We start from the raw sequence: 24,088 nt of genomic DNA, 5'->3' as shown, positions 1-24,088 counted from the left end.
ACTCCAGCTGTACAGACTAGAAAAAAGGATAAGTTTCAGCTAACAAAACATGGCCTTTCTCACTCCAGCTGTAGATAAGAAGAGAAAAGTTTCAACTAACAGATAAGAAGAGAACACAAAAGTTTCAACCTTCAACTAACAAAGAAGATACGCTGAATAAACTATAGTTATTCCAAGCCGATGGCGGTGGACATTTTATATGAAACTGAATCACCCAACCTATAGTATAAATTATAATATCCAACCCAAGTTGAAAAAGGCTTACTTACCAGAATCCTCACCTACCTAATTCAAAGCTGCTCGTACCCTTGACGGTTTTCCTTCGTATAAAAAAATCCATCAAAAGCAATACAAAAAAAAAAAAAAAAAAAAAAAAGGTATAGGAGGATGGTTGGTAATATTTTAAAAAAATTAGTTTTATATCAATTTTTCAAAACATTTTTTTTACTATTTTTTTTAAACAAAAATATTTTAAAAACTTGAAAATTTTATAATTTGTGCTTTCTATTTTTAAAAATTTTTATATATATTTTCATAATTATTATTTTAGATAACCAATGTAAAATTAATTAAAACATATTCTTAAAAATTATATTATTTTGTTGTAAAACAAAGTGAGAAAAGAAGAAAGTAAGAAAAAGATAATAAAATGCATGAGAAAACTCTATAGAATTTCATTAGGGTCCTTCCATTTTATAGGGAGTTACAAAAAGATATTTATGGATAATCATCCACAAGTTACCATAATGGTACAAAATCTCATATTTTATAACAATCCCCCTTAGATGATCATAAGAATTTATTTCATTAAAACCTTGCTAATAAAAAAAACCCTATGGGAAAACCTAGTAAAGGAAAAAGAATATAATATTTTTATAATTCTTTAAGTTGCTCTTGGTATGTTAGGATTGTCTCGTTAAAAACCTTGCCAATAAAACCTAGTAGGACAAAACCTGGATGAAGAGAAAAAGAGTACAATGCACTAACACCCTTTTACAAGCATACTCCCCCTCATGTCGATATCCTTGAGTTGACGCATTCCAATCCTGTGTATTAACTTTTTGAATGTCGAGGTTGGCAATAATTTTGTGAATAAATTTGCTAGATTATCACTTGAGCGTATTTGTTGCACATCAATTTCACCACTCTTCTGAAGTTCATGTGTATAAAAGAATTTTAGTGAAATGTGTTTAATTCTATCTCCTTTAATGTAACCCCTAATTATTTGTACAATGCATGCAACATTATCTTCAAATAATATTGTCAGCTCACCTTTGATAGAGGAGAGTTCACATGATTCCCAAATATGCTGAATCATAGATCTTAACCATATACATTCACGACTTGCTTCATGAATTGCTAGTATTTTTTAATGATTTGATGATGTGACCATTATTGTTTATTTAACAGATCTCCATGAAATAGTAGTGTCATTATAATTAAACACATACCCTATTTATGACCTACCTTTATGTGGATCTGAAAGACATCCTGCATCTGCATATCCAAACAATTGTTGTTTTGATTCCTTTGAGTAAAATAGACTCATAGAAGTAGTTCTACGAAGATAACGCAATATATGTTTGATATCATTCCAATGTCTTTGAGTTAGAGAGGGACTGTATCTTGCTAATAAATTGACAGAAAAAAAAAAATGTATGGGCGCGTACAATTGGCAAGATACATAAGTGCACCAATAGCACTAAGATATGGTACTTCAGGACCAAGTAATTCTTCATCTTTTTCGCAATGACAAAATGGGTCATTTTTCACATCAAGTGATTGGATAATCATTGGAGAACTTAAAGGATGTGCTTTATCCATATAAAAATGCTTCAAAACTTTCTTAATGTATGTTGATTGATGTATTAAAATTCCATTTGGAAAATGCTCGATTTCTAGGCCGAGACAAAAATTTTGTTTTTCCAAGATCTTTCATCTCAAATTCTTTTTTCAAGTAATTTGTTATTCTTGTGAGCTTTTCAGGAGTTCCAACAAGATTTAAGTCATCAACATACATTGTAATAATTGCAAATCCGGTTTCTGATTTCTTAATGAAGATGCATGAGCATATAGGGTTATTCATATACCCTTATTTTAGCAAGTATTCACTAAGGCAATTGTACCACATGCGTCCAGTTGCTTTAATCCATACAAGGATCGTTGTAACTTGATTAAATACATGTTATGAGGCTTTGTACAATTTGCTTCAGACAATTTAAATCCTTCAGGTATTTTCATGTATATATCATTATCCATGGATCCATATAAATATGTTGTAATAACATCCATGAGACGCATATCTAGTCTTTCTAAGACTGTCAAACTAATTAAAAAACGAAATGTGATTGTGTCCATGACAAGAGAGTATGTTTCCTCGTAGTCAATACTAGGTCTCTACAAGAAACCTTGTGCTACTAATTACACTTTATATCTTATGATCTCATTATTCTCATTGTGTTTTCATACAAATACCTATTTGTACCCAACAAGCTTTACATCTTCAGGTGTTTGGACTATAGGTCCAAAAACTTTTCGTTTTGTTAATGAGTTTAACTCTACCTACATAACTTCTTTCCATTTTGGCTAACCATTTCTATGTCGGCATTCTTCCTTATTTTGTGGTTCAAGATTTTCATCATTTCTTATGATATCGAAGGTCACTTGGAAAGAAAAAATATTGTTAATAATAATATTATTTCGATCCCATTTTTCTCCCGTGTATACATAACTTACTGAGATCTCACAATTTTCAGGTACTTGTGTCTCTTCAGGGGCTTTCTATATTATTTGTGTCTTTTTTGGGGCTATAGGTTTATCAATTTTAAACTGGTCAGTCATTTTGATTCTCTTTTAGAGTGTCAAGTTTTTCTTGGGTTCTCCTCTTCCGGGGAGTGACATTTTTTGAGCCGACAGGTCTACCATGCTTCAGGTGTATCTTAGATTCATTTGTTAACTGTCCTACAGGGACATTAATTTGTGCTGGAGTATTTGCAGTCAGGATATATAACTTTGTCACTTTCTTTGTATCAATGAATGCATCTGATAATTGATTTGTAAGATTTTTCAAATAAATAATCTTTTAAACTGCCAGTCCATATTGATTGGTATGAGGATCAAGATAAATCAAAGTCAATGCATTCCAAATAATTTCACGTCGCTCTTCTAGAATTGGCTCTTCTCCTCCTAACGGTGGGAAAATTGTCTCATTAAAATGATAATCCACACAAATGTCATTCTACATTTTAAGTGAATAGGTAGACTATTCATTAAATAAAAACTTCTGGTTTTATAATGTACATTCATACGATCTTTTACCCTGAGGGACCAAGTTGGTCTTACAAGTTCTTCTAGATCTAACATCGTATAAAGTGTCATTAACATGGAATTAAATACTACTAGTGACATGGTATAAGCTCTTCTGGAGCCTTTAATCAGGTTTCTATCACTTGATATAGTAACATTGTCTATCATGAATGTTGTGCAATTAATGAGACAAGAGTTTCATCAAAGTAACAAGTCATAATACATTGTCATAAAGACCTCGTCTTTATAAAGTTGAAGAAATATTATCATAAAAAAAGAGTTATAATTAATGGAAAAATATTAGTCATTGATGATGACTTAACTTAATAACCGTGTAAAAGCAATGAGAGCATATATAACACAATAAAACAAATATGAAAAAATAATTTAAAATTATATATTTCTTAAATAATCTTACATGTTTGATTTTGTAAGTGTAGAGCAATTTATACATGAAATAACAAAGAAGTATTTCAATAATCAAACTAATTGTAGTAATAGATCAATAATTTTATTCAAAATATTATTATGATCTAAATCAATGTGTAAAAATTAATTCATAAATCAAAATTTTAAGAGAACATATCATGATTTAAAGTATCTTGTTGTCTCAAAACTTTAATTAAAATACTACAAATCCATTTAAACAGATATGTAAAGATATAACATAATATATTGAGAACTATAATTGAACCTATTGTAATTTCAAAATTATTTTTGAATAATGAAATTATTTTTGGATAATGAAATTATTACATTAATAAAAATACCATATGTGTCAACATGCAGTAATATATATTATATTACATAATTCAAAATTTTTCAATCATAAAAACATGCTATAAAGAAAATTGACATGCAAAATCAATTTATTAATCATATGACCAAGTCATATATTTCACATGTATCCAAAGAATCTCAATTTTCTGAATCAAAAGATTATTGTGTATTAAACAACTAGAATAAAAAAATATTCCAAACTATCACCTTTAATACAAAAATATCATACTTTCATGTAATCTAAAATTCCACATTTATATATAGATTTTTCTAATAATGAACGTATAACTTCTAATAATAGAGAGTTATAAAAACTATCAAACACTTACCTATTTAAATAACTTAATATGCAAAATATTAATCTTTTGATAATATGTAAATATTATCTATATGCTTATTATCATAACTTCAGGTTCTAATATATTTCATTTTAACTTTTGGATATATAAATTTCATAAAATTGTACAAAATTGTTAACTAACAATTTTGTTCTCTATAGCTTCTAGTTATAAGAAAGTACATATTAACAACTTTGACATAACCTTTTATTAACACAAAGAATATTAATTTTCTTATTTTCATAACTTCGGGTTATGAACAATAATATTTATATAACTTCCGGTTATATAATATAAATTAAAAAAAATTATGTATCTTCTATGTATATAGTTGTTCATTGACAATTTTGTTTTGTATAACTAGGTTATACAAGAGAATTAGAAATTGTATATATAGTTTCTGGCTATGAAACAATTGTTAATAAAAATTATTTTCCATAATTCCTGTTGTGAAAGATAAGTGAATACGAAATAAAAATTAAAAGCCAATATTTTTCATAACTTTGAGTTATGATTATTTTGTCAAAACAAGAAAATATTCAAATTTGTACATAACTTCAGGTTATGAATTATTTATGTATAACTTCTAGTTACACAATATAATTAAAAGAAATTAAAAGTTAATATTTTTCATAACTTCAAGTTATGATTATTTTGTCAAGAAAATATTTAAATTTGTACATAGTTTCAGGGTATGAACATTTATTTATTTATTTTATACTTTCTGGTTATATAATATTGTTTGATATAACTTCCAATTATATCATATAATTAAAAATAAATAATTAAGGATCATATACATAACTTCTGATCATGTATTTGTAATTTTGTAATTTTCCCCATAACTTTTAGTGATAGGGATTACACATTTTTTTCATAACTATTGGTTATGAATTTACCCTATAATTTATAATTTATCTCATAACCTATGGTTATAGGGATTTTTTGTGAGAAAGAAGAGATAAAAAGTCTTTCTATTTCTTTGAAGAAAAAAATGTCTTTCTATTTCTTTGAATAGAGAAAAAAAAATTATTTCTTTTGTAGAGATTATTCGTGTTGATAACGTGATGTAAAATAAAGTGAGACAAGAAGAAAGTAAGAAAGAGAATAATAGAATGCATGAGAAAACTCTATAAAATTTCATCAGGGTCCTTTTATTTTTTAAGGAGTTACAAAAAGATATTTATGAATGGATATCTATAAAATCTCATATTTTATAACATAAAACAATTTTAAAAGATATTATTTTTTCATATAAAAAAAAATATGTATACACGCATAAGACAGGCTTTTGAGTCTTTGCAAACAGTACCCAATCAGAGGACAGTGGAACCTGGAAACACAAAAACATGAATCATCTCACACTCTAAAGCAAACACCGAAATTAATCTTATTCCCACAACAAAAAAAAAGAAAGCTCAGCGTCAACGAAATTACTGAAATTGATCGTTTCATCGCGATGGCGGTAGATTCAAGTCCACGCTCTCTTCCTTCTTCTTCTCGTCGCCATCGTTCTCGGCCCGCCGCCGCCGGACAATGTCAACGAAATCGGCAGACAGTTTGGAGTACATAGAAATGACCTTACAGATGTTGCCGTTAATCTCCCGAGTCAGGGAGACATTCTTGACCAGATTGTCGTGAATCCGAGACTGCTGATTCTCATTAACTTGCTGAATTAGCAACCGATTTTGATCCAAAACCGACTGAACCTGGTCGAAGCTCCTACTCAGAGTCTCCCAAACCTCAGCATCGCAGCCTTCCTCGTCGTCGTCGTCGTCTTTGTCTTCCAGGGAGTGACGGTGCGTGTTGTCACTGGGGCCTTCTCCCATGCTTGTTCGACCGTGGAGAAAACCTGAAGACTAGTGATCTGGCTTATATAGGTTATATAGGTTTGTGGTGGAGGCGGTTGTCTTTGTGTTTTCCCATTATTTTTTGAGCTTCTAAAGAAGAGCTGCGTTGGGCAAATGATGATTTGTAAATGAGGGCGGTGGATTTTGAATTTACCAATCGCCATGCAGGAATTTTCTAGCAAGTGAAGACTGGCAGAAATATTAAATGGATTTTTGAAAGGATGATCAATGGTTGAGTAGTGAACACATGGATAATAATAATAAGAAGAAATAAATAAATAAATAAATAAGTAATATCCAACGGGGCCGACCTTCGCGTGCATTTTTCTTGACTTTGACACGTAGACTCTCTAGGATTTCACTTGGAGGTGAACCGCCCTTTATGAAGTTTTTTGAAGTGTTAAGGAAAAGGGGGTGAAGGGAAGAGCAAAGTCAAATTTCTTCTCAATATTTAATAAATGATCTCAGCTTCTAAAAAAGGATAAAAAAATATTGAAAAATAATTTATTATAAAAAATTAAAATTAATTAAAAACTTATACATTTTTTTAACCATGTCACCTTTATATAAAAAATAATAAACTTAAATAAATATTAAAAATTTCCATACACCCGACGGCTATTGTGATTATGTCAACTTCCCCTTCATGATGACACGTTGCTTAAAATAATTTGATTTTAATTATGTAAAATATCATTTGTTTATTTGAGAAGCATTACAATTGATTTTTTTACTTTTTAAAAATACTTTTTAAATTTTACCGAATGCCTGATCTTTTTTTTTGTCAAAAACAGTTTTCATACTAAAAATGCTTTCTAAAAACACCGCTAAATGGACTCTAAATCCTGCTGGGAAATCATTGATGAGTCAACCATTGTACATAAGGTTAATGTATCCACGCCCCTGTCTAAGAAAATACATTTTCTTCATAAATTGTACAAGGGGGGATTGAGCCCAAAGATGGCCCATTGTCTGGCTCAATCTTTGGCCCATGAACACAGAAGAAAAAGATCCTGTAACAAGATATGATACATCTGCAACCTGGCCTTCAATTATACTCTACATGACCTGTAACTCCTCCCTAGGGTTAACTATCAATTTTTGACACAAGAAAAATATCTCAGGGGTCTTGTAGAACCGGGTTGCAGCAGTTCTCAATGACTCCCTGGGGTTAAAACCACAAACTTTGATGCTGAGGGAGAAATCATCTTTAGTTTCAAATAAGTCGAGTTACTCGGTTTCACCATCAGATTCCAGAAATCTGAAATCTCTCTGTCCATCCAGCTTAATTATCACCGTTCCTCGATTCTCTTCACTCCATTCAATGCCTTCCTTTTCCATTAGGTTAATGACCTGCATTAAGCGAGTGGCAAGTTACAGCATCATAGATCAACAAGCAGGCTAGTCCACGTCCCCACACAAATCAAGCAATCTGGAGGGCTAATTTTTAAGAGCATTGATAGAAAATAATGTTGTTACTCCACTGTGGAGGCATATACAGTTTCACCAGGAGGCTTTTGCTAAAATGAAACCTGTACATTCAGGTTTCTCAATCTCTCAGCCAAAGGATGTTAGAAAAGAAAGGCTGGTGATGAATAGGTGGACTTCCCTACTATGCCCATATTGACAGGAAGATGGCATGGGTGACCACAGTATAATTCTTTGTCAAATTTTAGATGTAAATTGAACATTTATAAAACAGAGACCCTGGTTCTACTGTAAATAACAAAGCAGCACTTTTTCTGTGGGTATTGCATAACTAAAAAACAGTGTTCTGAAGTTTGAGTCCCCCCCTCAGGGCCACTGGAGGATTTACCCAGTCGTTAACTTCAAGGCCCTACGAGATTAGTCGAGGTGCACGTAAGCTGGCCTAGACACCCACGGTTATCAAAAAAAAAAAACAGTGTTCTGAAAGGCTTAAGGCAGTCTTAAAAGTGTTTCACCCAAATGAAACAAGGCATAGTAGGATCTTCTAAGGAATTATCATCATATTTAACTGCCTTTTCATCCTCTCCATCAATGTAAATGTCTACCCTTTCTTCTTCTTCATCCACCAATTACAGTGGAACAGTTTTCAGGCTTTAAGTAAAGCAATGGCAGAAGATGGAGGTGGCACAGAAACTCCAGCAGCAAGAGCCTTTCTTTTCTCCTAAATTTCTTTCTTTTCCCCCTTCCTTTGAAAGGGAGAATGGAATCCAGCAAAGCCCTATTTTTCAAAAATTAAACTAAGAGCTTCACCCAAGACCCAAAATAGAATACTGAAAGGTCCAAAAACATTAAAACCATTGAACATTGAGATCCAAAAAGGCTCAATACTCGGAAAAAAGCCATAAATATCTAAGGCTTAAGCCTTAATAGCATTGAGGCTTAAGCTTCAAGTACCTTATACTAAGGCTTAAGCCTCAAGGCTAATTCATAACACCTCGCCCAGAGTCAAGCTGGGAGGTATAAGCCTTGAAAGCCTTTTTAAACACTGCTAAAAACCACACATGAGAAGATGCCTCCATGGCTCCTGAATTTGCAATCTACATTTTTCTTTTACGACTTTGATATCAAACCTCTATGCAAAAGCTGACACGTGAAACCTATCATACTATTTTTTCACAATAATAAACTGAAATCCATAGGAGAGGGATGGCAGAAATTCATACCGATTGTTTCAGCTTTGACTTCCCCACACCATGAGACCCACATCCAGTGATAACCCTAAGAGATTTAACAGCTATGCGGAAAACAAACAAAATAAAACAGCACAGATTTAATAACCAACAGCAAGTAAAACTCATTTGGCATGGAAGTGAGAAGAAAGCAAGAAGAAAAAACAAGAGCATGTATAGATATTAGGGGTTGCAACATATGCTTACAGGGCACATATACTCCAAATAGGAGATGAATTTTCAATAGCCTTATCGCTTGTTTGACATGTTGTCCATGTAAATCAATGGTTATCACATTTTTTATGCTCTTGTTTCTGCAAATTACTGGTGAAAGCTTAGTTCAACTAGTAATATTAAAAAGTAGAGGTGAGAAAGAGAAAAGAAGATTCTGATTTGCTTTGTTTTCAAATGTGCTAACCTGGCTTCGAATATGTTCTGGCTTGCCTTCTCATCTGCCTCTCGAGCCACTTTAGTTTGCACTTTTCCCTATCCAAATGCAACATGAAAATCAGGTTTTGAAAACCACAAATCCAAGTCCAATGATCACAAACATCATCAAGGATCATATTCAGGAGTCAGTATCTATTAGAATATTATTCAACTGACAGTAGCATAAGAAGGTAGATGACAATAAGCATGATTCAAAGTCATGGTATCAGTCCTGAGGCCCATCGGTCTTAGTATTTTGGATTGGTATCGAATGATTCGCAAAATATGTTAATTTAAGAACTCCAATTTTTTTAAGAGAATTGTTAAAATTATCACAAAAATAAATACAATCACATAGACTAAAAAAATTAATGATATATAGAGAGAGAATTATCCATATAGTGATGGAAGCATGTTGGAATAGGTTTAATTTTTTATTATTTAATCACCTCATACTAAATATCATATAAAACTAGTAAAAAAAGAGTTTATTTTTATAATAAATATGTTTAAATTAAATATGTTGAAGATTTTAAAAAATATTTTCAACCATTAGAAAATATCCATGAATCAGCTTTAAGTATATAAATATCATTTTTTCTATCAAATATATTCTAAATAAAACCATTTTATAAAAAAAATTATTAATTTTATTTTCATTTGAATAAATAAATTTTTTAGTACTTCTTCAATCCATTACTTTTTAATTTTTATATTAATATTTATATCCTATTTATTTCATATAAACCTAAATATTTATTATCATTTCATAGAATCCCAACTATCTATTTAAATACAGATGTTTTGAAATAACCTAAATACCTATCACCATTTTTTAAAACTCATATACCCAGTCAAAAACCTTTCTCTCCATGATACCCATTTATTTCTCTGCTAAATACCCATTTCATCTTCTCTGCACAATACCCATTTCACCTCTCAACCGACACCTTCTCACATAATCTCAGAGGTTTGAAGGCATTAAACTGGAGATAAATCAATCATACGATGATGCAAAAGCTTTGGTCTGAAGGATGAAGATGCAAACTGAGGCTGAGTCTCCGAACTTTCCTTCCAAAGTTCTTCATTTTCATGGCTTTTGATTTTCTCCACCGTTTATTTACTTAGTTATCGGTCGGTACCAATCTCAGATCTATACCAAACCAAAAAGGAGGCTCAGCAGGTATGCAGGGTGCTTACAAGAACACCATAGTGAGTGATTTGGGAGTTTGGGTAAGCACATCCATCACTAATTTACTAACCTATCTGACGAGATAAGGACATTAAAAAGCGAAAGAAGATGACTGTAGATTAGAAAAAAGTGCAAGTGAGTGATTTGGGAGTTCAAGTTAGCACATCCATCACTAACATACTAACCTATATGACAAGATAAGGACATTAAACGGGGAAAGAAAATGACGGTGGATCAAAGAAGATGTGAATTCTTCTCAACCAGATACATTTTTTTCTTTTTCCTTTCTCTTTTTCTTTTCTTTCTTTTCTTTTGGTGAACAGTGTAGGATCAATTATCTAGTAGCACCCATATCAGGTCAATGGCTCATCCATGCCAACATAAGAATCTGTATGACAAAATAGGGACATTAAAAGGAGAACAGAAATGAATGTCTACCAGAAAAGTAGTGCATTCCTTTTACACTTTATTTATTTATTTATTTGTGGGGGGGAAGGGAGGGTGGACTGTAGGATAAATTATCCAGCACCTATATCAAGTCAACTGCACACCTATAAGGTGGCACATGTATACAGGTCATGCTAGGGAATGAAAGATAAAATTAAACCAAGCCTAAAAGGTGAAATTCAAACATGCATGCATGCCTCTCTATTTGAATGTCCTTCCTGTAGTAGGAGCATACCTGGTCAGAAAGGTAAGCTGCATACGTCAGTTCTCCTTTTGAATATGCTGTTGCAGCCTACAGAAGACGTAAATCAAACAAGGTATTTGTCGCAAAATTAAAATTTTGAATGTAGTCTCATTAATGATTAAACAATCAAACTCAGGGAAAACACAATAAAACCATCTTACTTTTTGATAGCAGGATTTAACTGAATCCCATTGCTGGTTTGCAGCTTTTCTATACACCTGATATTCATCTCCTTTAGCTACAATTCCAAGATAAGTTAACTGAAGAGTGGGGAGCTAGATATGATCCAATAATGAACAAACATACAATATTCTTATCAAGGAATTTATGATCTAATATTCGGGACAGTTCACAGAGAGACGCTCAGCCAAGAAAGAAGGGATTTAGTTTCAAAAACTAAAGAACTGATATATATTTCCTTGAAATGGGAAATTTTGTCATGGAGTCAGATATGAGTATTGAGTGCAGATGTGTGTCCAGGTGTCGGATTTGTTGGACTGCAAAATGCTAGAATACGAGATATGGCTAATGTGTTGAAGTATTGAATATATACTTATTTGAAAACATGTTTCTAAAACATACCAATTTGTAGAATATCTATGCATCTGGGTTAAATCACAAATAATATTAATACTCGGATTTTCGAAAATATGGCAAATATATTGGTCCATTTAAAAATATTATTAAAGGGGCTACTTGCAACTATCTTAACTAATAAACTTTCTAACATATGGATTTCGCTCATATCAACCCTCCCTACAGACCGTACCAGATTGAATTTCCCCCGGGCATTTCTATGAAGCACATAGCTTCAACAGAAGAGATCATCCAGACCCTTCAGCAACTTGTTCCACTCCCTGGCCACCCCATAACATCTTTGAAAGTGTACATTGGTAGGCATTTTCTTTTCTTTTTTATATGTTTTTCTTCTCCTTCCTCTCCATCACCAAGAATGAACTAACTCCAGAGGATGACATATGGAGCATAGGTATGCCCAGTACAATAACTGTGTCTGAACACCATATCACCTTATCCATACCTCTGTGAACTTGGGTCAAGCACTGAATTTATGTATTGGAGATGTAAATAGCGGAAACATAATAAATGCTAATTAAATGAAACGGGGTAAATGTTAGGTACCATAGCTGTTTGGCTGAGGTTCCACAACACCAGAACGATGAAAATCAAATCCTTGTCCCAGTGATTCCATTTTCTTCGCCACATTCCTCCAATTCATGGTGCTAGGCTCCTGTTCAGAGCTCTTGGGAATGTTGAACAAATATTCCAGCACCTGTTGAGCAGGATCCAACTGGGAAATTCTTGGGCTAGATGGAGAACATGTTTCAGAACTTGCAAGAACCTCAGCATAATTCCTACAAGGATACAAAAACCAAAAATAAAGAACACATTTAAACTTTTAGGAACAGGGACTGATAAGTAAAATACTTTACACATGAGAAGAAATTTAAACTAGAAGTTGGTCGATAAGGATTTCTAAAAACTTTCTACAATACATTTCCACATGGAATAGTAGTCCAATTTGTCCATGAAAAGTATTCAGGAACAAGTGAAACAGTCTATAACATACAAAGTAAACATACAACAAAGAAAATCACCTTAAAGAAAATGTAAATACCGACAAGCATATACAGAATTTTGCAGGCTTCTGAAGCTTATGGAGTGAGGCTAGCCTGGAGATGAGGCTCAAGAGACATGCTAGAAAACATCGATAGTCTTAATTAAAGTTTAAACAGAGTGAAACTCCCATGAGGATGCATCTCATCTTGAAGCACCCCTTATATTTTAAACATACCTCTCTTATACTTGACAAATGTTTGTGTGGGTGGGCTGGTGAGGGGGCACTCTATCACACAATGGGAGAAGACTAGCTTTTCAGGTTTGATTCAACTTGCAAGGAGTTGGGTGGGGATTTGCAAGGTTTTAGCTTCAAGTCCCACCAGGGACCAAATGAAGGGGGGAAAAGGAAGTTTTAAACCTTTTATTTATTTATTTATTTTATTTTATTTTTTACTTTTTTGGTAGGTGGGAGTTGAGTTCTAAATTATCTGCATTTCAATCTTGCTAGTTTATTTATCTATTAGAATAACTATGAAACATCTATTGCTTAACACCATACAATCAAAAATCCAAAACATTCTGAACCAAAATAACTACAGGATCTAAAGGGGGGAAAACCCAAAGCACATTCACATGGATGAAACAAAAAACTCAATGAAAGAGGTTGAACCAACAAACCAACAGAGTTTATCAAGTTTATTGAAATGGACCTTTTTTTAAGTATATTTTTAAGGTTTTTGAAATCTTCTTTAAGTTTTGAGTGTCCGCTTTTTCTAAAGAAGGTATTCTGAAACCATATTAAATCCTCAACTTTTTCCTAAACTTTCAGTCTCAGCAGATCACCCAGAGTTCCAAAATAGCACACTCACTACTGAACAAATGGTCTCCAGTGTGTTCTACCAACCAATCATACTAGAAAAGAATAGGTAAAGCAAAACAGTTGCAGTGGCAACAGAAATAATTAGAGAGTTACCTGAAATAATGGTCCAGAGGTCGTGCATTATCCTGAAGTTCGGATTCGGAAGAATGAGAGGTTGAATCAGAAGCCCCATCAGTTAACTGTTTAAAAAAAATTAAATCACTATAAATACAAGGTCACATTATCAGTAACTTAATACTTTCAGTCTTTTGCAATGCTTGTAAAATTAGTTGTCAACCAAACAGAGTACACTATAACAGAGTGGCCAACATTTTCCATTAGCATCAGAATGAGACTTTTAAACCTGCATGAAATGCTTATTAACAGAATCAACTCAATGGTGCAACATCGTACAAAGTTCTAGTTAGGCAACCATGCCTAAGCCAAAATAGTATCATTCATGTGAGGAAGTGGAAATGAACAAGTAACAAGCCAGAAAATTTGACAAATGCATCAACAGCATATTACAGAGTGCACCCAGCAAACAGTTAAGGGAGGGCTTAAGACAGGCCTGCAAACTCCTTTGTTAAGTAATTCATGTATCATTTGACAATATTGTCAGCACAGAAGATTAGAAGAAGGTCAAAGAGAAAACAAAGTCCTAACTTTCTTGACAGTCAGGAACAATCTCTAAGTACTTATTTTCTATCATTTTTACAGATAAAAATGTCACTAATATCATCTTCTATGCTGCTATTCCTTGGCAAATTGATATCCCTGGAGAAGAATCAAAGACCTCACATTGATGGTTTCATGTAAACCTAAGTATATGAGAACGCACTCATAATTATTATGGAATAGATCCCAGGAAAGGGAATTAGCAACCGAGCTCACTGTAAAGGAGTGGATGCAAATCATAGTAGGTAAATCACTTTGGGGAGTTTGAAAGTTCCATAGAAACTAATGAATCAGTCACATATTGCATGGGATTTGAAATAAAGACCTCAGGTTTTCTATAGCATTAAAGTCCATTACTTTTCCAAGGCATTTGTTTAAAAAATGGCATCCATGTTTTTAAAGAATGACTGTCTGTACCATTTGATTAATTTGTGCCAGCATTTTTTTGTGTGTTGACTCAAATGTCATGTGATAACAATGAACTGATTCAATTCCATGGCACACTCAATTACCCCCTTAGAAAATGCTTAGTTCTTAACACAATACCCTATTAAATTAACCACAAATCACCAGTAAGTTTCAAAACAAATGAAATAAAAGGGTAGTATCACTTACATTATCACTGCATAAGAATCTTGTATCCCTTTTACTTTTTGCACTATAGCTACATCTACTGTTCATGGACGGCTCATGCAAGGAATCAGATAAAACAAGCAAAGCATCCAAGGCCTGAAAAAATTTTAAAAAAAAATTAAAAAAAAAAAAAACCTATACAATAAGACAACAATATATTCTTAAAATAGATTATAGATGTATCAACAGATCGTCTATCTACAACTTCAAAATATTAGTCAGTAAACAGCTCTATAAACCATAATACAACAAAAGAAAGAACAAGATAAGAACACATTTTTCAGATGAGGGAGAGTTGTCTTAGATGAGTTTTCCACAACAAAGATCAATGGCACGCCAGTACCAAGAGCGACTTAATTCAAGTTGAAGGCACCAATTCAAAGAACAAGAAAAAATTTAGAGAGAATGTGGGACGAGGAAGTGAGAAAAGACATAGCAGACAAGGGGAACATGACTCAGATAAAAGTAACTAGGACTCCCTTCTAAACATGGAAATTAACAAGAATGCTTCACAAAGTGGAAGGAAATAATTGGTAGCACCACCTTGATATGCTTCATCACCGCATATCACCAAATCCTATATTACCACTTCTGTAAGAGAGATTATCCCTACACTATCAGATTATCCCCACACCATCTCACTGTGTACAAGAGGTTATCCCTACACTGTTTGCATAAAAAGAATGGAATAAATAATACTTAAAAATCATTGGATACAAGAGATGCACTTGCTTGATCCCATGATGAGATCTTAACCAAACTGCACACCAGTAGCAAAGGGGATATCCATGACACTGGAATCTATAATCAGCATGGAGTAGAAGGACACCACTGTTAAAATCAGTAGGATCTAAAGGATGTGATGTTTCTTTCTCTAATCAAACTATTATTAAATAAAATGTGATCTACTTGAGCAGATGGTAATATATGATTACAAAATTCAATTAAGAAAAATGAAGCCGGTAGGTTAACTAACATTTACAATTGGCAATAAAATAGAAAAGCAGTGTATTTAATATCAATTTAAAAAATGAAAAAGACCCCAAATGGATATCTATTGTACCTTGTCAAAATTGTATCCACATTGACCTGCAAAGACAAAATTTTCAGCTCATGAAATACACCACTGAAGTTCATCTCATGTACAAAATATAACTTTGAGTCACTAACATACACCAGGTATCAGGCAGGCAATGAGTAAGAAGCCTATTGGGAGCTTGGTAATAAACATATGCAAATTATCAAAGAATAAATCTATTTTTTGACAAGTTCAAAGAATAAATCCATATTAACCCATCTCACTTACTGATCCAAAAAAAAAAAGAAAAGAAAAATCCAGATAGATTAACCCATAACAAAGACATACAAGGGTTCAAGAAAAAGAGACCTATTATGGTCTAAGTTTATAAGAATAAATAAAACTTGTGAACAGGATTGTGATATCAATTAAGAAAGATGGTTTACTTTTAAGTTTTAATATATAACCGTCATCTTTAACCCACCAAATCACCATGAAATGGCCTAAATAAAAATAAATAAGCTGTAGACCATGCGTATCAAAACATAGCATCAAAAATACTAAATTCTACAAATAAATAAAGATTGTATCAAACTCTTTGCATTGGTGACAAAAAACAAAGAAAAAAAAATTCCTCTTCCAATTTGCTGAAATCCGTGTCTTTTGACCTCTACTATCTCCTTGGAACTGTCAAATCGCATTAAATCGCCTCAACCCACTGTTGGCCTTCTTTGGACATGTCCAACTCACATCAATCAGCAGTTATTATTTTCTGCCCTACTGCAATGACTCCAGGGTCTTGTATTTCTCCCTACATATTACTGTATGCCTCATCTTTGGCAGCACTTAGCAGCAATCACTTCCTTAACACATTTTCCAAGAAAAAAAAATTCCTCCATATGATCTCATAGATGGACCATCAAATTCCTCCACATGGATGACTTTATGGTCAGCAGAAGAAACCATACCTTGTCCAGTGACAACAAGAACAACTGACTGTGAACCTAGCATGGCTCCACTAACAAGATCTTAATTAAGACACCAAACATCGTGGAGCTTTAAAGAATTTTAATTGATACTTTAAATTGTAAAGGGAAAAAATCACAAAGGAAAGTTCTGTATCTGGTCAACAAAAGTGATGTAACTATTTCAACTACTATCTAAACAATGAAGCATCTTTGGTGTTGCATGGATTCAAGTATCCACAACAAGTGTCATTGTCTAAAGGCATACCACATGGGGGTAGAGCTCAAGTGTCAAAGCGTCTTAAGCGTCTAGGTTTTCTTCTTCTTTATCCTAGGCTATCATGTTATGTATCAGATCCATGTAAACACGGATATGTTTAATCAGCATGACCTTTCCTAATATCCTCCACTGTACTCCTATAGTGTTCTTTCATATTGCTCTATAACTGCCATACTCTTCATGTACAGGGGAATTTGCCTTTATCTTTTTCCCCTCAATTTAAATATACCTTTGTCTTCCCTGTAGAAGTCAGAGTTTCCTTTGGAATATATCATCCAAAAATACAACATCACTTACTACTAAAAGTTCAACAAAGTTTATCCAAAAAATGCCCAATTTACTAACAAAGATCGAGCTCTCGTTCTAACAAATAAAACACATAAATACAAACCCTGATCCTCTACCCAAGTTTAGTTTTTACAGCATAATGTGGCAGCAAAAGTTTTCAAATTTAGTATACTAGCCCTTACAAATGTAGTATAAAAACAAAGAGGAAAACTCACAAAGAACATCTCTAACCACAGCCATGCTCAGCTCGCACTCATCTCCAAACATTGAGCACAAAAACTGCTCTGCCTCCTCTTTATTCACAGGCTTTGCTTTCATCAAATCCCTCCTCGGCGGCTTCGACACAGCATAGTCCTTCCCCAAAACTGTTGAAACAGTCCCTGTAGCTGCAACCACCCTCTTCTTCTTCTTACCCCCTTTAAAACCCTTCTCATTCACCAGATCTTCACCACAATTCGCCTCCACAAACCCCTCCGACGAAGTGGCCGTCTGATCATCAGAAGACTCCAACACCAACCTCCCTAAAATCTCTGCCGCCTTATTCAGGTCCTCCTCCGCTTCCCGATACGCCGAAGCGGCCTCGACGACAGAAACCGAGCCAAAAGCCTCCATCAAAGCACCGGCATCCCTCCGGTTCTCGTCCTCTTGCTCGCAACCCTCCTCCTTGCCCACCGGCTTCCGCGGTCGCGACCCCTTCTTCTTCCTCCTCTTCTGGGGTTTCATCTTCTTATCAAAATCAGTGAAACAAGCGATCAAAACCCACAACCGGTGAATCAAAATTCCAGGGTTTCCCAAACCCTAGAATGGTAATCGACCAAATCAATCATGCCCCTATTCAGGGTTTCAGATAAAGAATAAGAAAAACGGGTTTTGATGGTTGGGAATAAATCTAAGATTTAGGACTCCACGGTGGTGGCGAGAAACGCGAGAGAATCCACCCACCTCGTTTTTCCGCTGACGCGACTCCACACAAATCAAAGGCCTAGAAGGGGTTCTACTTTTTTCCACTTTTTCTCTGGACCCAAGTACAGATTCTTACCCAAAAAAGCTACGATTATACCACTGTAATAAACCCTATATTTTGGTTTTCTGGTTTCAGTGGGATGAGTGAGAGACCCAGCTCAGGAATGGAGATTTCAGTCTCCATTCATGCATACAGATTGTTTTTCTTAGTCAACAGGGATTCCCATTCCCATTCCCATTCCCAGTACGACTCCTATTTCTTCAGTTGAATAAAGAGAATTAATTTCTTTTATTTTAGTTAAAATTTGAATTACTAGAGTTACCGTTGATCTATCGAACAACGGTCCTCGAGTAATTCCATATGTTATTAACTTCCGTTTTTTTTTCCTTTTATCCATTATAAAATTATTTGATTAATTTAATTTAATTTAATAAGATGAAAAGAATAATTGTGTTGACGATATAATATTATACTTCATAAAATTATTTAATTAACTTTTTTTTTTAATTAGATGAAAAAATAATACTATAAAATTGATAATATGTGATCGGAGTTGTCGGTCAAACTTTATTTTGTGCTGATTTGATAACCTTTTATTTTATTGTCTTAATACGATAAGGAAGAAATTTTTTTAAAAAAGAATTAAAATATCATTTGTCATCATATACTAATATTACTTCAAGTTAAATTACTTACTTTAATTTTCATTTTTCCTTTTATATTTTTGAAAGGTTGTTTTTTAATTGTTGCGTGTCTCACTATCATGGTTGAGGAATGTGCGTTAATGGTGTTTGTATTTTGGTTGAATAAAAAAAGTCAAAATATAATAAATAGAAAAAATCAAATATTTTGATTTTTTCTATTGAGTCAAAATACAAATACTACCTCTATACCATAGACATAAAAATCAAGTATTTTCTAAATTCTATCTAATTGTAGTGGAAAGAGGTTTATATGTTCTTCTTCTTTCTTTAACAAAAAAATATATATTTTATATGGAAAATAAGGGCTTTTTACATATAATTAATTAGTTAAAAATGATTAAATAATCCTTAAATTTATGAATCTAAATTAATCTCACATTTTTCTTGAGAAGTGACTTATTTTACATGTAAATATCCTCTATCGATAATGAAAGGTTAAGGGCATGTTTAGTTACTATTTTTGAAAACTGTTCTAAAAAACAGTTTTTGTTCTAAAAAAAAAAACATATTTGATTGAATTAATAAAAAAAGTTTTTAAAAACAAATAGAACAATAAACATGTTTGAATTTTTATTAAAATAATAATAAAGTGTTTTCTATTATTAACCTGATATTATAAATATATAATAATTTTTATATGCATAATTCATTTTAATTAAAAAAATGATTCCCTTTTAAAATTTTTATATAAATTATAATTTTTTTTAAACAAATGATGATTTTGTAATCATGTACAAGTATATTAATTTCAATAATTTAAGGAAGAAGAAAGGACTTGGAGGTGGGGGTGTCATGGTTGAGTAAAACTTACCATTATAGAAACACAAAATATAGCTAGAAAACACAAAAAAGAAGGAAGAAAAAACATGAAAAATAATATGTTATTTGAATAGTGAGAAAACAATGAAAACATCTTTTTATTGTTTTCAAAAAATTAGTTTTTGAAAAGAAAACATAAAAAATAAAAACACACCCCTTTCCCTAAACATGTTTTTAGTGTTTTTTGTTTTTAAAAATATAAAAGAGTTCTTGAAAACAACAATGAAAGAGGCCCTAAATTTCAAATTTGGGGTTTTTGGTGACACTTTTAATCAAATAACCCTATACCTCCGAAAATGGAAGCAAATGTAGCATTTGCATTGTATTCAAAACAAGTTCTTCTTCCTCACTCCCATCAAGAAATAGCTAGGTGTCTAGCTTTAAATCGCATTTATACACATAAAAAGTACAGAAAATACAGAAGATGAGCCCAACTTTATAAATGTCAAGGAATTTGAATCCTGGTGTTTCCATGCACTTCAACAAGGGATAGAAGGTGATTCCATGTGATTAGAGAAGAAAGTAGGGGTTTCATTTATTACATATTCAAGTTAGTTGGTGATGTGATGACTGATGTGAGTGGTCTCTTGGCTCAATAATTGAAGTGTTTAACTCCTTAGTCCTTACACCAGATCCATGGATTCAAGCCTAGCACCAAGTTAAATTCTGTGCAACTCATGATTGAGACAACCATGGGATATGTCCCAATGACTCATTACAAATCCCTCGATCATCAACTATTCACTGAAGAAACATTCAATGATATTCTAGAACTGGGTATGAAAGATTTGAGACTTCTCTTTCTTTATTAGATGTATGGTTAGCATTAACATTTCATCTTAACCAACTCAGTTTCTAAGTGTTAGTCAAGAATGCCATGCACTACATATGTGAAAGGACAATCAGCAGCCACTTGCAACCCTTGCACATTGAGAGAGGTTGGGCTTCGGATTGAATGATCAAAACAAAATGCAGTGCTTAGAGATCTCTTTGCTAGCCAAAGCATAGACTTTATTCAGACTAATAAAAAGGGAGGTCATGTTCTGCAGAGGCTTCACTGTGTACCTTCAACTGATTGTATCGGTTCTTCATAGACGGGATTAAGTAGTAGCTTCTGCTGTCCAGTGTACTGGGGGATACCTTGCTCTATGGCTCTAGGAGGAGAGTTTCGCAGATCCCATTGACATTCCTGGAGGGGAGCAGCGGATGTTAGTTTGGCTGCAGCAAGGGATGAATGGAACTGCTGGTGCCCTGCTGGTTTCACAAACTTTAAATCATCATTGCTATCTTCACAGCAGCTGATGCTTTGCATCTTCCTCCTCTGCACCTCATCCTTAACTCTCTGCAAGAAAATGGAGCATTAGAAAATTTACCCAAATAAAAACATGCATACCCAACTCTACAGAGTAAAGGAAAGTAGTATAGCTAATTCCAAAATTGGAAGGAGACCAAATCAGAACAGATTAAATATGAGAATGGCAATGGCCGTTTGCTCAGTGTGTTTGCTTCAATACCCCAATAAATTAATGTTCCAAACCGATCCTTCATCTAGTTCTGGGCACCAAAACAATCAAACAATCCAAAATGGATGCAGAGGACACGTCTATGAAAATTAAAAAAACCTAGATTTCACAAAGATGAAAGACACACAAAAGATACAATATCACTGGGATGCTATCTCAAGCCAGAGACTACAAAAGAGAACCTATAGAAACTGAACAGCCACATTATGCATTTTTAATTGCAGGGCATTAGACACCAAAAGATGAGGCCATTCAATTTAGTTATCGTGTCTGTCGAACAGACCATTTTGATCTCTCCTTTTCTTTTTTTTTTCTTTTTTTTTTCCAACAACCGACATAGTTGAGGTTGCATTGAAGATATCAATCCACATTACACAAATCGCTTGCTTATTCAAAATTCAGACAAATTTGGTCATTCAGCTAATGCTGATAGCTAGGTCTTATGTCAGAAACGACCAGGGAAGCAAAGAAACATTATGAAACTTCACAGTTGTGGCTTTTTCAACTATCAACCAGAGACTTTGAGGATGGAAAATAAAAAAACATAGAGCAAATTCAAGCAAAATAAAACGTACGATTGACCACAACATTGTATCAACTGATGGCCTGGCTGGATAGTAGATAATATAAAATATTGGTAACATAGAATTCGATCCATAATAAACAATGTTCATATGGCTAAAAGCTTGAAAATTGAAACAGACCTGCAGCAACCTCAATTCGAACTTGGGCAATCCAATTTGGCCTACAGTCATGGACCCGAAAAGGTTCCCCAGTAGGGCTGCATCTGGCACTGCCAATCCCTGAACAAGCCCAGCAACAAACCCGCCTAGAAAACTATCTCCAGCGCCGGTGGGATCAATCTGAACTGTCGGAAATGGTGATATCTGCATTTCCCCATCCTTCCAATACAAGGTACAACCTTCCTTCCCGTTTGTTATGAGAACACAGCACCATTTCCTCGCCTCCTCAACATCTACATACGGAGCTTCCTCTGCAGAGGCCTTCAAGAACCCAATTCGTGGTAGAAGGTGAAAGAACCCACTCCCTTTCAGCCCCACAAGCCTCACCGTCCCATCACTGGAATCAAACACTCGAATCAAAGCCTGGATGTCAACAAACACAACCTCACATATATCAAGCATCCGCTCCAGAGTCTCCGGCAATATCTCTCCGGCGACGCCAACGGCCATCCCGAAATTAAACCTCGACTCCGGCAGATCCGACGGTTCAATCGCACCACAAAAACGGACGCGCTTGAGAACCCGGTCGCAGGCCCCCTCGCCGTCGCTACCCGAATCAAAAAAGGCGTGGAAGAGCGTGGTCGGCGAAGTGGGCACCACAATTGGGGGGTGAGCCACGGAGTAGGCGAAGTCGGAGCCCACTTTGGAGACCAAATCACAGCGAATCGAAACCCCGTCGAGGACATTGGAGATGAAGGACGCGGCGCCACCGAGAGTCTCCCCCACAACGACGTCGTTCCGGATCAGAACGTCGTGGCAGTAGTTCCCCACCACCAATCCCCGCCGACCCATGTTGGGCTGCTTCTGCTCCACCAACATGAGAGGTTCCGCAAAGAAAACAAAAAAGGGCTCCAAGGTCAGATTCTACACGTTATGATATGAATATGAATGCCCCGAAAATGGGTGAAAGATTTAGGTTTTCAGAAACCCCATGAAAGGGGATGAAACAGCACGAAATGGGAAGAGGACAAAGCGATGCTTCGTGGGCGTGTCTGCGACTGAAATGCGTCTCCTCTGACACACGAGACGCGTCAAAAATGTTAGACAGTGATAATATATAGAGAAATATTTGGTTTTGATTCTTGCAATTTAACAATACGTTGACGGAAATATTTGAGGACGATGTTGGCTGCTTTGAACTGCGAACCTTAGGAAAGTGACTGATACCCTTAATTTTCTATCATTTTCCTCCTTTTTCCCAGAAGAAACCTGTTCCACAGGGAATGCCAAAACACCCCTAAATAGTCTCCAGATTTTCTTGTTACGTACACAACCATCTGTCGATATTTTACATCCAAAAGGGTTTGTAAAAAATTTTCGATCGCACAACTTTTTCATAAGCCCAATTCAATAGTTTACCAAAAATAAAGGAGATTTCTTGAATAGCTTGTGGGTTCTCATGGGTCAGAGCAGAAAAGCAGATTCCTTTCTCCACCACCACTGATTATCTAATGTCAAAGATTTCTTTCACATTCTATTCCTTCATTCAAATTTCTTAGGGATTATGCTGAAAAAAAGACAACTCTCGAATTTTTCTTCAAAGACGCCTTCTTCTAAATATCATTTTTCTTTTCTCTTTTTTTTTTTTGTCAAAAAATTATTTTCAGATGTATAACAGTTCATATATATCAAAAATCTCAAAAACTTTACCTCAATCACAAAGCCTGCTCATATTGCTCCAATCTGCCCGGAAAAATAATGAGAGGGGTTTTTTACAACTAGATTTTTTGTTGTAGAATTAGAATTCTTTGTAACATGGATTATGTTTTATTTTTTTTTCTTAAAATACAGTC

General features: G+C 34.1%; 3 protein-coding genes across 6 annotated transcripts; all 3 read right to left on the bottom strand.

The window, feature by feature from the left end:
• Positions 1–5,636: 5,636 nt before the first annotated feature.
• LOC104879529 (protein EARLY FLOWERING 4) lies at positions 5,637–6,525 on the bottom strand. Its single transcript, XM_010652598.3, has one exon. The coding sequence runs from the start codon at positions 6,251–6,253 to the stop codon at positions 5,876–5,878; it is 378 nt and encodes a 125-aa protein (XP_010650900.1). The 5' UTR covers positions 6,254–6,525; the 3' UTR covers positions 5,637–5,875.
• Positions 6,526–7,106: 581 nt separating this feature from the next.
• LOC100248399 (SMR domain-containing protein At5g58720) lies at positions 7,107–18,767 on the bottom strand. Of its 4 annotated transcripts, XM_010652599.3 has the most exons (11): positions 17,758–18,767; positions 16,055–16,080; positions 14,974–15,087; positions 13,795–13,880; positions 12,384–12,616; positions 11,405–11,481; positions 11,235–11,291; positions 9,350–9,417; positions 9,139–9,245; positions 8,926–8,996; positions 7,107–7,627 (listed from the first exon to the last, which is right to left on the bottom strand). In XM_010652599.3, the coding sequence occupies exons 1-11, from the start codon at positions 18,263–18,265 to the stop codon at positions 7,505–7,507; spliced, it is 1,470 nt and encodes a 489-aa protein (XP_010650901.1). In that variant the 5' UTR covers positions 18,266–18,767; the 3' UTR covers positions 7,107–7,504. The 4 variants fall into 4 exon arrangements, 3 of the variants coding, with proteins under 3 accessions (XP_010650901.1, XP_010650902.1, XP_010650903.1); XM_010652600.3 differs by lacking the exon at positions 14,974–15,087 and having other exon boundaries at positions 17,758–18,763; XR_785933.2 differs by lacking the exon at positions 7,107–7,627 and having other exon boundaries at positions 9,139–9,255.
• A 2,036-nt stretch (positions 18,768–20,803) lies between these two features.
• LOC100262214 (inositol 3-kinase) lies at positions 20,804–23,852 on the bottom strand. Its single transcript, XM_002278543.5, has 2 exons — positions 22,257–23,852; positions 20,804–21,371 (listed from the first exon to the last, which is right to left on the bottom strand). The coding sequence occupies exons 1-2, from the start codon at positions 23,112–23,114 to the stop codon at positions 21,084–21,086; spliced, it is 1,146 nt and encodes a 381-aa protein (XP_002278579.1). The 5' UTR covers positions 23,115–23,852; the 3' UTR covers positions 20,804–21,083.
• Positions 23,853–24,088: the final 236 nt, after the last annotated feature.

The sequence above is a fragment of the Vitis vinifera genome, chromosome 6 (assembly GCF_030704535.1).
Source record: "Vitis vinifera cultivar Pinot Noir 40024 chromosome 6, ASM3070453v1".
NCBI classification, from domain to species: Eukaryota; Viridiplantae; Streptophyta; class Magnoliopsida; order Vitales; family Vitaceae; genus Vitis; species Vitis vinifera.
This window is presented reverse-complemented; position numbering and strand designations above follow the sequence as displayed.